General features: G+C 41.6%; 1 protein-coding gene across 1 annotated transcript in view; it reads right to left on the bottom strand.

Moving 5' to 3' along the window:
- Window positions 1-9,263: 9,263 nt before the first annotated feature.
- Window positions 9,264-12,879, bottom strand: part of ETS1 (ETS proto-oncogene 1, transcription factor) — a 61,761-nt gene continuing 58,145 nt past the window's right edge. Inside the window, exons 6-7 of the mRNA XM_025049201.1 lie at window positions 11,305-11,423; window positions 9,264-10,587 (exon numbers count right to left, since the gene is read on the bottom strand). Of these exons, the coding sequence (XP_024904969.1) occupies window positions 10,372-10,587; window positions 11,305-11,423 (335 nt within the window). The 3' untranslated portion in view covers window positions 9,264-10,371. The remainder of the gene's footprint in view (window positions 10,588-11,304; window positions 11,424-12,879) is intronic.

The following is a 12,879-nucleotide window of genomic DNA, read 5'->3' as shown; positions in this document are numbered from 1 at the left end:
CAGCCAGCGCTCTGCCCAATGGCAGCTGCAATAGCAGGCAGGGCCCGCAGCAGGCAGGGAGGCCTTGGCACCCAGAGTTCTGCCCCAGGGCCGAGAGGGCGGGAAACAGACAGTCCTGTCTCTGCAGACAAGCCCTCCAGAGTCCTTACCATGAATGCTAAAGTCTTCTCTTGGTCCAAAGAATCCAAGGGGGAAAAAGTGGTTCACAAAGAAAGGAGATGACTTTCTCGAGCTGTAGTTTCAAGCTTACTAATAGCTCCCACTTACATAACACTTAGTATGGGTCAGACACCAACATATATTATTTGGCAATCACCACCTCAGTCTTGTGAGGTTAGCACTATTATCCCTATTTCAAGGATGAAGAAACTGGGGCACAGAGAAGTGAAATAACTTACCCCAGGTCACAAAGTTCAAGTAGCAGGGCCAGGATTTAAAACCAGGCAGTTTAGCGTGGAGTCCTCTAAATGTTTATATTCCTCTCTAGGAATACAAACTATGAAAGACAAGAAGAGGGAGAACAAAGGGAATGGATTAGAAAGAGAGAGGGATAATTACCAAGGAATAAAATAACAGAAAGATTTAAAATAAACAAAATAAAACAAAACAATAACAACAACAACAACAACAACAAACCAGAGGCTGGCAGTCTAGGAGGAGTATGGGACTGGTATATAAAGATGGCATGAAAAGCTGAGTTGGGAATGTAAGCTGTAACCTGCTGTATTCCCAAATAGAATTCTGGCAATAATGTTCAGAGATAACTCAGCAAATGGGGCTCAGGAAGCTGGGGAAGCTGAGGAGGAGCAGGCAGCTGGAGCAGAGAAATGAACACCTTCTCTTTCTCTTCCAATTACAGCCTGAGGTGGAGGCAGGTGCCCAGGGCTCCAGGAAGAGATTAGCACCCTAATGAGAAGAGACAGCCTATGTCATTCATGCAGGGAAGACTGTCATATCCATTTGTAAGCTAAATAGCTCTTGTCTCTAGAGGAAGGAGGGGTAGGGAGAAAAGAAATGAAGAAAGAAGAGAGAGAGGAAAGAAAGAAGAAATAGACTATTTCTTACCTGTGTTTGGAGGGATAAACCCTCAGTCCTCATCAGATTACCTTGGTACCAGTAGGCCTACGACCTCATTTTGCCTCTGTCACCACTTACCAATGTGGTCTTAGACAAGTCACTTAAACTTTCTCACCTTAAACCCTTTATCTCTACAATGAGGGGATTGAACTTTATCTCTAAGGTCTTTCTAGATCTAAAATCCATACTCTGAAGATATTGTGATCATGGACAAGGACTGTCATAGTGGTCATTGCATACCACCCAAAGTCCTGGTATTAGCACAGTGGCCCACCATCCGTCCACACTAACCCTTCACCCAGTCCTGGCGATTCCATTTCCTAAACAGCTCACTACTGATTCTGCCAGAGGCAGAATAAATGAATAAATGAAACCGTATTCAAACTGGCCTCTCTGCTTTCATCTTTGTCCCCTCTGATCCATTCTCTGCTCTACATCCAGAATGATTTTTCTAAGCACAGATCAGAGCATGTGATGTACCTCGTGGGAAGATCCTCAGAGTTCCACCTTACTCTTCACACAGCCCACGAAGCCCTGAATCATCGCCTCGCCATTCTCCCCCTTCTCACCTCTCACCACCGCTCTATTTCACCCTGTGCCAGTTTCTCTATCAGTCTATAAACTTTCTCACCTGCAGGCCTCAACCCAAACCTCTTTCTCTTTCCACCTAGCTAAAAGCTACTCACCTTTAGGATATAGATTCTTCCATGTTAGGTGCCCCTCCTACATGTTGAATCACACTGCTATTATGCTGAATAGTAATTCTCTCTTTACTTGTCTATAGTTCTTAATTTACTAAAAGCAGAGTAAAGGAAAATGTGTGTTTATCTTTTCCTTTAAGGTTTTCCTCATGCTGAACCCAACGCCAGCCACATAGCAGGTATTCAATGAATGTTTGTTACCTGACACATTTGTTTGGTAGTGTCATCTTATATGGCACTTTCCAGCTATACCATCCCACAATCTCATAAACTGCAATCTCGGAGACACTGTATTTTCAGTTTCTGAAAACTAAGATTCACCACGCCAGGATTCACCTTTCTTCATCTCCCATTTCCAACCTGAACATCAGCATTTATCAAACTGTTGGAATCCATCAGAACTAGTAGAAAGAATTGTAAAGATCGATTCTGAATCAACTAGGATCAGCTTTAAACTAGGATAGTTTAAACTAGGATAGCCTGCAAATTGGATGGGATTCCATATGGTAGAGGAAGAGAGATGGGGCTGGGAGGACATGGGGAGAGTCAGATCCACATTCTAATACCAGTTCTGCCACTAATGAGGTGACTCTAAGCATGTTCTTTGGCCTTTCTAGACCTCAGTTTGAAAAGGTTGAACTAGATAATTTTTAAGGTCTCTTTTGATTCTAAACTGTAGAATTTAGAATTCTAGTGTTCGTTCTTACACTCATCATCTTTTAGGACATTAAGCAGTTTCATAAGGAGACCATGTAAAGTAGTATAGAAATGGAGGGAACTTCTATGAATAATTATACCAGGACAATGAGTGGACACTGGGACAGTCCCAGGTACATCAAGATGTGTGATCACCTTTGTTTTAATTTAGTCTTTGTTAGCTGGGCTTCAGTTTTCAGTTGTTACTTGTGGTTGCAGAGGCTATTTGGAATTTGTGGTCAGGGCTCTGTTCTGGGATGTCAAAGAGGTTTCACATGAGTGACCAGGGCAGCTGACATGCCTCAAAATTATGTAGGTTGCCCACTCTCACCCCTAACCTCTTCTGAACAAGAAGGCTGAGGCCAGAGTTAATGCACTTCCCAGCCACACCCTAATGATTGTACCCTAGTGGTTTAAGGCTGGTCAGTGAAGAACATACTTTCAATCCCCTTGGGCTCAAGTGTACAATCTGGGCTATCATCATGAAAACTTGATCATAGAGAAAAACAGATACCTGAATGAAATATCCATTATCCTCTAAACACCAATCATTGTCTCCACCATCACTCTTACCTTTCTTCCAATATGAATAAATATCCCAGATTAAAGGTATATTGGCTGTACTAGTAAACTTTCTTATTCTCATGGAAAACAGAACAAATTGGGGGGAAATGGTATACCTGGGAAATAGATCAGCAGACAGAACTCCCCAATTCAATCACTCTTAACAATTTTGAACTTACCTTCCCCTGAGATCTGTAAAAACAACGACAGGTATGCAAGAACAATATGCAATTCTCAAAGCCTTTTCAAGGTTCTCAGGAGCGTGTCTCCTTCTAACCTTTGGAATATTATTGACTTAAAAAGGCAATCCCAGTCATCATCAATTTGCCAGCCTTCTAAAGACGGTTGCCACCTCTTCAAGTCATTTACTATTTTTAGGCATATCTGAGAGACAATCTTTGAAGGGGTGTAAGATGGGTCACAGGTGAAATTTCAGGATTTACCAGTAGAAAGGTTAAAGATAGCCTGCAACTGCCCAGGGCCAATAGCTCAGGCTGACAGCGTGGAATAGGCTGGGAGAAAGTAATGACTATCTCCTGACCCTCAGTAATTCCCACAAGTGGCTGCTGAAAACCTCCTTGCTCCTTCATATGGTATCACATGGAGGACCAAAGCTGACCTGACGCCAAAGCTCCGTAAACATGCTGTGGCTGGGAGCACAAAAGCCTGAACAGCGGGGTTGAGAGATTAGAGACAGGACAATAAACTCGAAAGAGCTTTGGGAATTGCTAGCAGGTCCTGAGACCTGGTCATTGTTGATGCCTTAGTGTTGCTATGGGGAGATGACCATCGTCATCATTACTCTGAGATACACCAGGCAATCGAATGAAACTGGCTTTCCCAGGAAAAAGATATTTTTCAGGAAAATGGAAAAAGGGAAAGGAACTAGGACATTGAGTAAAACAGGAAATGGCAACGGCCAAGGGGCAGAGAGGCCAGAGGCACCATACCCTCTAATTCGTGTATGGTTTATTTTCACCTTTGGGCCTTTTAAATTTTTCACCAGTTGATTGATCAACACCTGTTTTTATCAGACTCTTTAAATATCTTCCTCATTGCAAGAGCTGCCAGGAAATTGCTTTTCCCTTCTGCCATTTTTAGGTGAGAATTCTCAGCATAGGGAGATCCCAAAGAACAGTGAACAATGAGCACCATGCGAACCAATATACCCATAAAATGGCACAAACCAGGCCCCTAAACCAGCTACCTGGAGGGGCAAGTATCTGATTGACAGGAAGACTTTCGTACAACTGTATTGCAAACCACCTTCCAGAGCAGCCAGTGGGCAAAAGCAGAGGTTGGAAAGGGTCGTGGAAGTGGAAAAGCTTTCTTACTGAAAGAAGACTGGCCTTGTCCCGTATTTGGTGTGTGAAGTATACCTCTTAGTAACTGGGGGTGTATCTCCCACAGATGCTGAGTCATTGGCTAGCACCACCAAAGGAGACCTTTCACAGTTCTTCGGTGGCAGCATGGCATCATGGAAGGAACAGAGCTTAGAAATCAGATGGTCCCGATGAACCTGATACTTCTTGTTCTCTTCCACTGTAGGTTCTAGAATAAGATGAGCTTCGTGCCAAGTAAACATGGAATGTGGAGAGATATTTTCACAGGGGTCACAAATCCAAGTTCTACAGGCAGGAACGTAAATGCATAGGGCTGACTTACAAGAGACAAAATAGGAGATTCAAGTTCATCTTGAGGGGGCAGCTTCCACTCAGTGTCCATGAGTGTTTCCTCAAAAGGAAAACCAGAATCAAAGACCACCTATCCAGTACTCTACTGCAGTCCATTGTTTGCTTGAGCTGCATGGGCTGAGTCCCAACACTGGTAGCCACACTGAATATCTCGATGGCGCAGTATCAGCCCACGGGCACGCAGTGTAACCTCCAGACTCTATTGCCTATCTCATTTTACCCAAAGCGGAAATTACAACACTCCATTTGTTTGGTTAAAAGTTACACTTCATTATACAGGAAAGCTCTGTTGCTCAAATGTGTGTGTGTGTGTGTGTGTGTGTGTGTGTGTGTGTGTGTGTGTGTATGTGTGTGTTGACGGGAGGAGGATGGGTGCTAGAACTTGCTCCAAAACCATCACAGGGGCAAGCCAGATCCACATGGGCAATTTCCTTATCCCACAGCCTCCCCAAAGCCTGTCAAGTCTATAGATTTTACACCACCAGCTTCTTTTGAACAACTCCTCTTTCTCTGTGTCTCCTTCTACACTAACCCTACTCCATTTCCCCCACCCCCTGCAGTCGTTTAAGAGGATACTCTCTCTCCCCCAGCTCCCACCACTACGGCTTCAAAATGTTGGTCTCAGCAGTATCATTAAGAGAGATCACCAAAACCCAGTTGTCTGAAGTTCCCCAGCTAAACTTTAGCTCCTAGTTTGAGAAACGAGGTCTAAGCTGATTTCATTCAAGCATGTTGTATCTTTTAACCTGGTCAGCATTAAATCAGATACTTTGGGGGATAACAGCAACTTGGCAGTGAAGGAAAGCTCTTTATCCAAATCCTTGACCAGGCAGAAACCTATTCTCTATGTATGTTTATTCAGGGGGAAAATAGCTCAGATGTGGCCTTAGGTTGGCTCAGGAGTTGTGGCTTTGCCCAGGTTCGTAGCTGAAGACTGAAAAACACAAGGACCTCAAGCCATCCTCCCCAAGTCCCTAAGCAGTGGTAGCTTGACTGGGATGGACCCAGAGCCCTCCTTGTGGCCAGCTGGGCTCCCTGACCGCTAGACCACACAGTCAGTGCTTAACATGCACTCAGCAAACCTCAAGCTCTAGGCCCGAAGAAACAGATTTTCCAAAAACAGAGCTCTCTTTGTGAACAATTCAGCAAAAATTCTCTTTCCAGCTGTGACTTGGGATTCATGTTGCAAATGCTGGTGTTAATTAAAAACATCCACTTTCTACAGTTTCAACAACAAGAGAAAAGCACCATGCAGGATGGGTTCCTAAGCTCTCCTCAGAGCATTTTTAAATATGATTTTATTTATGACATGGGTTTCTGAGGGGTTCAGATATTATCGGTTGCAACTTCTAGTCCCAGTGAGAGAATAGGGGTCAAGGAGATGGATGTGACGGGTCCAAATTGGCACAGAGAAAATTAATATCCAAAGAAGAAACAAGAATACTGTTCCTGTCCAGAGCATCAGAAAAGATGTCTGACTTTCTGTGCTAAGATCAGGAACTTTACCAAGTTGAAATCAGATGTTTATCTGTTAAGTCATTAAAAATTTTTTCACGTGGCTTTTAGTCCTTCAGACATGAAGAAAATGAGGTGTGATAAAGCCAAGGAATTCCACAAGGGATGACACTATACATTTAATAACTGGGATGTGAGATCATATTTCCCTATATTCCTTCTATAGTTCTCACTTTATTGGGAAATATCTATCTGAAAGTGTCCAGAGCTAGTGAGATCAGCAAGACAGAGTTACAACCCTTCTCGTGCTTGTCTCTGGTTGGTTAATTTGTCCTGCTTTCATACATGAATCAGACAGGAAAGAATCAAGCCAAACCCACATCGTTATGAATGAATTTTTTTGTTTTTAATCTCACACAGTTTAAAATACAATATGAAATCAGGCTACAGTATATAAAAAACTCTCCAGCAAAATGATGTGCCAGCATCAGCTACTAAAATAAACAAACAATAACTCCCCCATAAGAAATTTTTTTTGCATTTAAAAAAAACACATAGACACTTACATCGCTACATCTCTAAGCTACCTCAGTTCTGATTTTTAAAAAGCACCTGCTTTTCCTTTTTTTTCATCTCGCTTTTAAATTTTCAGCTTTTTAAAAAATATAAATTATATGAAAATACAAGTTGGAAAATAGTCAAACACAATATAACATCTGTTTTACCCTTATATTTCTCAGCTTAAAAAAAAAGTATTCTTAAAAAAGGTTCAATAACTGAGGCAGTATTCCTGATAGAGATAATTTCATTTTAATATATATATTTTATATATGTATATGTATACATATATTTCTGGTTCCTTGAAATTTCTTTGGAATAGTTAAGAGGACTAAGTGCTATCTATTCTACTTCCAAAATTTCATGCCTTCTAATTTTTTCCATTCTACCTCTTCACAAATTTCATTTTAATATATATATTTTATATATGTATATGTATACATATATTTCTGGTTCCTTGAAATTTCTTTGGAATGTAGTTAAGAGATCAACACATTTATATAGACCCCAACAGAGAAAGCAGCATGCACAGCATGACTAGAAGAATGAAGGCGTAATTTTCACCACGAAGATTAGGCAGGTTAATGCTCTAAAACCCAGAGTGTTCATCTCCAAAGTGAGGAAAAGCACATCTGATCTTGGGATGCTACCTCCAATCCCCATCACCACAAAACCAGGGCTCCGCTGCAGGGAAGTCCACCCTACCCCCCACCAGATGGAGAAGGGAACAAAAGTGACTGAACCCTACAGCCAAAACCAATGTGGGTTAAGGCATCTCCAGGAAAATAAGGTTTTCCCCCAGCTAAACCAGACTGGCCCATCCTTCCTCTGAAGCTGACATGTGTTTTTAAAAAGCATAAATGCAACAATTCTGCTGCATTTCCAGTGTATAAACCACCCACCACTCTTCCTGGGATGGTCTCTGGCCTTTGGACAGAAGGAGAAAAAGCATCTGGCCAGATCAACAAAGCTGTCTTAACTAATAAACTATCTATAAATACTGAAAATGGTGGACCTATAGAGAAAGGCATCTGAGTGAACAAGCGGGCTGAGGAGCATGAGGAGGCACTTTCTTATACCTTATCTGCTTATCTGAGTTAAGACACACTCACACAAGGGGAGTTTTCAGCATAAATGTGATAGGAAAGATGGATAAGAGTTGAGAAAGTGATTTTATGCCCGGTTGCAAACAGCAAGCCATGACCGATACCCAGCCTTGGTTCTACTCTCGCCCATTACTGAAATGTGGAAAGACTTACCTAGATAACCCAGGTATTATCTTAGCTGCAGTTTTGCTTGTCTGCACACACACACACACACACACACACACACACACACACACACACACACACACCCCTTTGCCAGTGCCCAACGGGCAGTTTTGCTTGTCTGCACACACACACACACACATGCACACACAAACACACACACACCCCTTTGCCAGTGCCCAACAAAGATCACAAAATCTAAGAAAAAAGAATGGAGTCCAACAGTTCCGCCTAACACTCCCTGAGCAGCTCTTAAAATATTTCAAGAGCTTCATTAAGGCACCTGCATTTGGAAGAAGATCAAAATATACAACTGGGCTAATTCTGCCTTTGCTTTCCAAGTGGACTCTCCATTGTATCAGTATGAGGAAACTCATAAATCACAGAGCTAAGTTCCTGATAATTAGGGTCTGCAAGAAGACCTAGGAGTGAACAATCCACTTTCTTGAAGATATGCTAGAAGGTTGTTAGTACTTCCAGTTTCTCAACTAGAGCCCAAGAAAGGCGAGCCCTGAGAAGCCCATCCTAAACGCCTTTGCCTCTCTTTCTGAAGTCTATAAAGCTGCCCCATTGTTGCCATCCTTTTTGAATTGGGCATCTACATAGTGGGGGGATTCTGATTGAATTAGAAACTTTTCTTCACTAGTTAGATGTTGGTCCCCCGACCAAAAACCCAATTTTCAGATTATCCTTCACAACTGCCTCAGTTATTTAAGCTTGTAGTTACATGATGAGGGAACTGAAAATATACTCAAATCTCATGGCCTGCCTTATTTTCTTCATTCAAGCTCCTTCTCTTCTTTTTTCCTTTGCCTTCAAGTCATTCCTCTCTTCTGCAATTATTAACCTTCTCTTACCCTGTGGCCATGATAACAGACCCAAGTACAAAAGCGGCTGCCTTATTCACTTTGCATGCAGTCTTACCTGACATCCCACTCAACTAGCCTAAGTCCTTCAAAGGAAAGCCTTTCATTTCTCCTCCCAAAGACAGTCAAGCCCCATTTAATGCATATGCTCCCTTAATTTCCATCTCTCCTAAAACCAGTGAGTCTAATGGCTTTATCAGACACTCTTCAACTCATGTCATGTCTGCACCCTTGCATTCACCAATCAGAAAGCTGTACATTTCTCTACTGAATCATGGGGGTGGGGGACAATAAATGTGGGATGCTTGGAAAATAAGACACAAAGGAGAAAGTGTAGAGCGTTAGTTAGGAACGACATGCATTCAGGACTTATTTCTTAAGACCTGAGGGGTAATGCCCATGCACACAGCTTTTATTCCAAGTCATATGTTACAGGTACAGAACCAATAAAGAACCAAGTCGATTTTTCTCCTTCAAGCTCCTTTCCATGGCTTTAACAGTGCTCCTACATTTACTGTGGTCCAAACCAGGGCTGCAAAATACATTCAGTTCAAAGACTTAATGCTTCTTAGCTCAACATTAAGTCAAGACCCCAAAAATTCACTAATGACAAATAAGTAAAGGGGTGTGATGATAACTTTTTTTAAATTATAGATGAAATTCACATGCATAGTTCCCTTGTACCCAAGTCAGTATTTTTTCCTTCACATGTAAGCTGCATGAATTTGGGATCCCTGATCTCAGTGACAGCACTTTGCATTTCCAGTGGGGTCTATATAAACAGTTTTCTTTCACTGTGACAGAATCCTCAGCCAGCAAATAAACACAAACTTGTATGATACCGCAATACTGAGACCACCTTAGAGCTTAAGACGATTTTTAAGAAAAAAAAAAAAATACTGGCACAAAATTTAATAAAATAAATTTTAACACAAAAAGAGTTTTGGCCCCTCCCCACTGAAGTCCATCTTTGTTTTAAAAGTACAGTAAAAGGTAAATAGTCCTTGGGATTTAGTGCAACCCCCAAACAAAATGTTCTACTCCTTCTCCCTCTTTTTTGGCCTCCTAGACCTAAAAACAGAAGCAAATGAATTGCCTTTCATCAGTCTCATGACTCCTGATGCCTCAATTTTGTTAATAGGTCCACAACTCGAGACACATTTTTTTTTCATGTACGATTTTAAAAAATGATTGGACACATTTGTTTCTTCCTCCCGTAAGCCAGATTCTTCAAGCTTCTAAGAAGACCCTTTTCTCTCTCCTGAAAATATGCTCAAGAATTCCTTGTCCCTCCCACCCCACCAGCCCTGGTTCTCCTTTTTCCAACCACACATAATTGATTATAGCTGCAGTTCACTTAGCTCCCACCCCTGAATGTAAAAAATGAGTTCTGGAAAATTAAAAATAGAATAACAATTAAAAATTAAGAGTCCAACCGACATGGTTGTTCTTTGAAATGTCTCAGCAGAGTTTTCCAGCCCTTTGGTGTCCATCACTCATCAGCATCGGGCTTGACGTCCAGCATGGCATGGAGTTCCTCGGGCGTGTATCCCAGGAGGCTCTGCAGGTCGCACACAAAGCGGTACACGTAGCGTTTACCCGCTGTCTTGTGGATGATGTTTTTGTCATAATAGTAGCGTAGGCCACGGCTCAGTTTCTCATAATTCATCTTAGGTTTGTTTTTCCTTTTTCCCCATCTCCTGGCCACCTGAAATTAAAAAAAAAAAAAAAAAAGGGTAAAATTCTATAAAATAAGACAAATTTACATGCTCGTATGCCTGTACCCATTCACAGTGACTCATGATGTTCAAGTAAGATTATTAGAAACTCATGTACATAGAAGATATTTTTCTGACCTATCTCCTCTGAATTCTAATTTTCAAGGGCTGGGTGAGGAGAACTGAGCTAAAATCGTACCAGCCTTTGCCCAGCAGAAAGCTGTTCTGTTCTGGGGCACAATATCTTCTCATGTCTGCCAGAACAGAAATGTTGTATGTTTTGTCCATTGTTTTAGTTTTTTAATTCTTAAAATTAGGCATGGCACAGAGTAACCAGTCCATAAGCATTTGCTGAGTGAAAGAATAAACTAATTAACAAATTGTACCAATCTTCCAAGGCCTCTTGAAGGCCTCTGTCTGGTTCCTTTCAGAGTCACAGAGCCATCAGGCCAAGAAAATGCTAAGTCAGAGAAGGCAACTCATATTTACTTAGGGCTACTATGTACCTACTATTATGTGCATTGCATCAGTTGGAAAACAACTGGGCATTGTAGATATTTTCTCTGTTTTCCGAATGATGAAACTAAGGCTCAGATAGGCTAAGTAACTTGCTGGAGGTTTTAATCCTAGAAAAATATCACCAGACCCACACAACCCTTTTCCAGAGTTCTCTCTAATACAGTTCTCTCAAGTCACTCCCTTCTTACCTCATCTGGGTCAGAAAGCTTGAATTCCCAGCCATCTCCTGTCCAGCTGATAAAAGACTGACAGGATTTATCAGTGAGTAATTCCAGAAGAAACTGCCACAACTGGATCGGTCCACTGCCTGGAAACACAAAGCATTATGAATCATTACACCAAACGCTCAGCACTCTGGACAACTAATTCTAGAATATAGCATTCCCTTCTCTCTCCTCTCTCAGTCCATCCAGCCAGGAGACAAGGAAGGCAACGTAGAGTCCAAATGTTGGAAGAGGCGTTATGAGCTCCAACGGGTGAAGAATTTCATATCAAAATAAAAAAAGGAAAAGCGCTTAAGACAATCTATCAATTGCTTTATTTTGATTGGCTTAAGGATCGGTCGGTCCATTTTCATTGCTAAACAAACTCTAGAAAGAAAACACTGACTCTATCCTCTCAGATATTCTAAGGCAGCATAATCTTTTGTGCCTTTAAAAACTAAGTCATTTTGCCTTAAGAAGTAATAAAAGTATTAACTAAGGCATGTCTTTGTCAATTCCAGTCAGAAGTCAAACGTAAAAAGCACTCCTCTATGTGGAGCCTTTGGCCCTTGATTTGCAAGTGAGAAGGTCACTACCCTGGGCTTAGGTAACAAGAAATTAGCTGAGTCATACTATTCCTCTCCACCATCATCCCGTCCTCCAGGCCACTTATAGGCGAGCACCCAAACTAAGAAAAGAAAGCATCATCACTTTGTGAGCAATTAACTTGCCACCCAGGAAATCTTCAGAGGTCAGGAGAGAACTGTCTCAAATTCTTCATGGGTTCAGTATATTCTAATTGACACACACACACACACACACACACACACACACACACACACACACACACTACTCTCTTGCTTTAGCCATCGACACTGCCAAGATCTTAGTTCTGGAAGTCTTGACATCCTCTGATGATCAATTTATGCTAAAAGATATGCTACATAAGTTTCCTTTTAGGATAACTTTCTTTACAGAAATGACAACGCTGCCAGTGATTCCTATCTGACTTACAAGTATAGCCAGTGGGTTCAACAGTCTGTCCTACTTGTTACATGTCTGCACTGTGCCTTATAACACCATCTCAGAAGCAATCTGGACAGAGCAGAACTAGGAAAGATCCAGTTCGTGTAGATGAAGGAAGCTGGGACACTCTATCTGGTACAGGAAAATGTGACTTTGTAAGGCTCTAATCCTTAACCTGAGTTTCAAATTTGTCTGATTCAAAGTAAACTGAGATTCAACAGAAAAACTAGCTTTCTATTGGTTCCCTCTCAATCTAAAAAAAGAAATGTCCTCTATAGTCAGGGTAATCTCTTATTCTATCTCATACATCCACAAGGCATGTTTACATGCATCATATTGCTTACTCCTAAAATCTACTGCCCATTCCTCTTTATAGATGAAGCACAAGTGGTCTCACTGTTTCCATCCTATTGGTAAGAAAAAAGATGCTCAGGAAAGTCACGTGACTTTACTCCCAGGCACAGTTAGGGGTGGTTCTGGTTCTATAGCATCCAGGTCTTCAGACTCCAAGCACAGCATGGAGCAACCTCAATA

This window comes from Pteropus alecto, unplaced genomic scaffold (assembly GCF_000325575.1).
Source record: "Pteropus alecto unplaced genomic scaffold, ASM32557v1 scaffold135, whole genome shotgun sequence".
In the NCBI taxonomy this organism is placed as follows: domain Eukaryota; kingdom Metazoa; phylum Chordata; class Mammalia; order Chiroptera; family Pteropodidae; genus Pteropus; species Pteropus alecto.
Note: the sequence above shows the minus strand (reverse complement) of the source record. Positions and strands in the feature narration are given on the sequence as shown.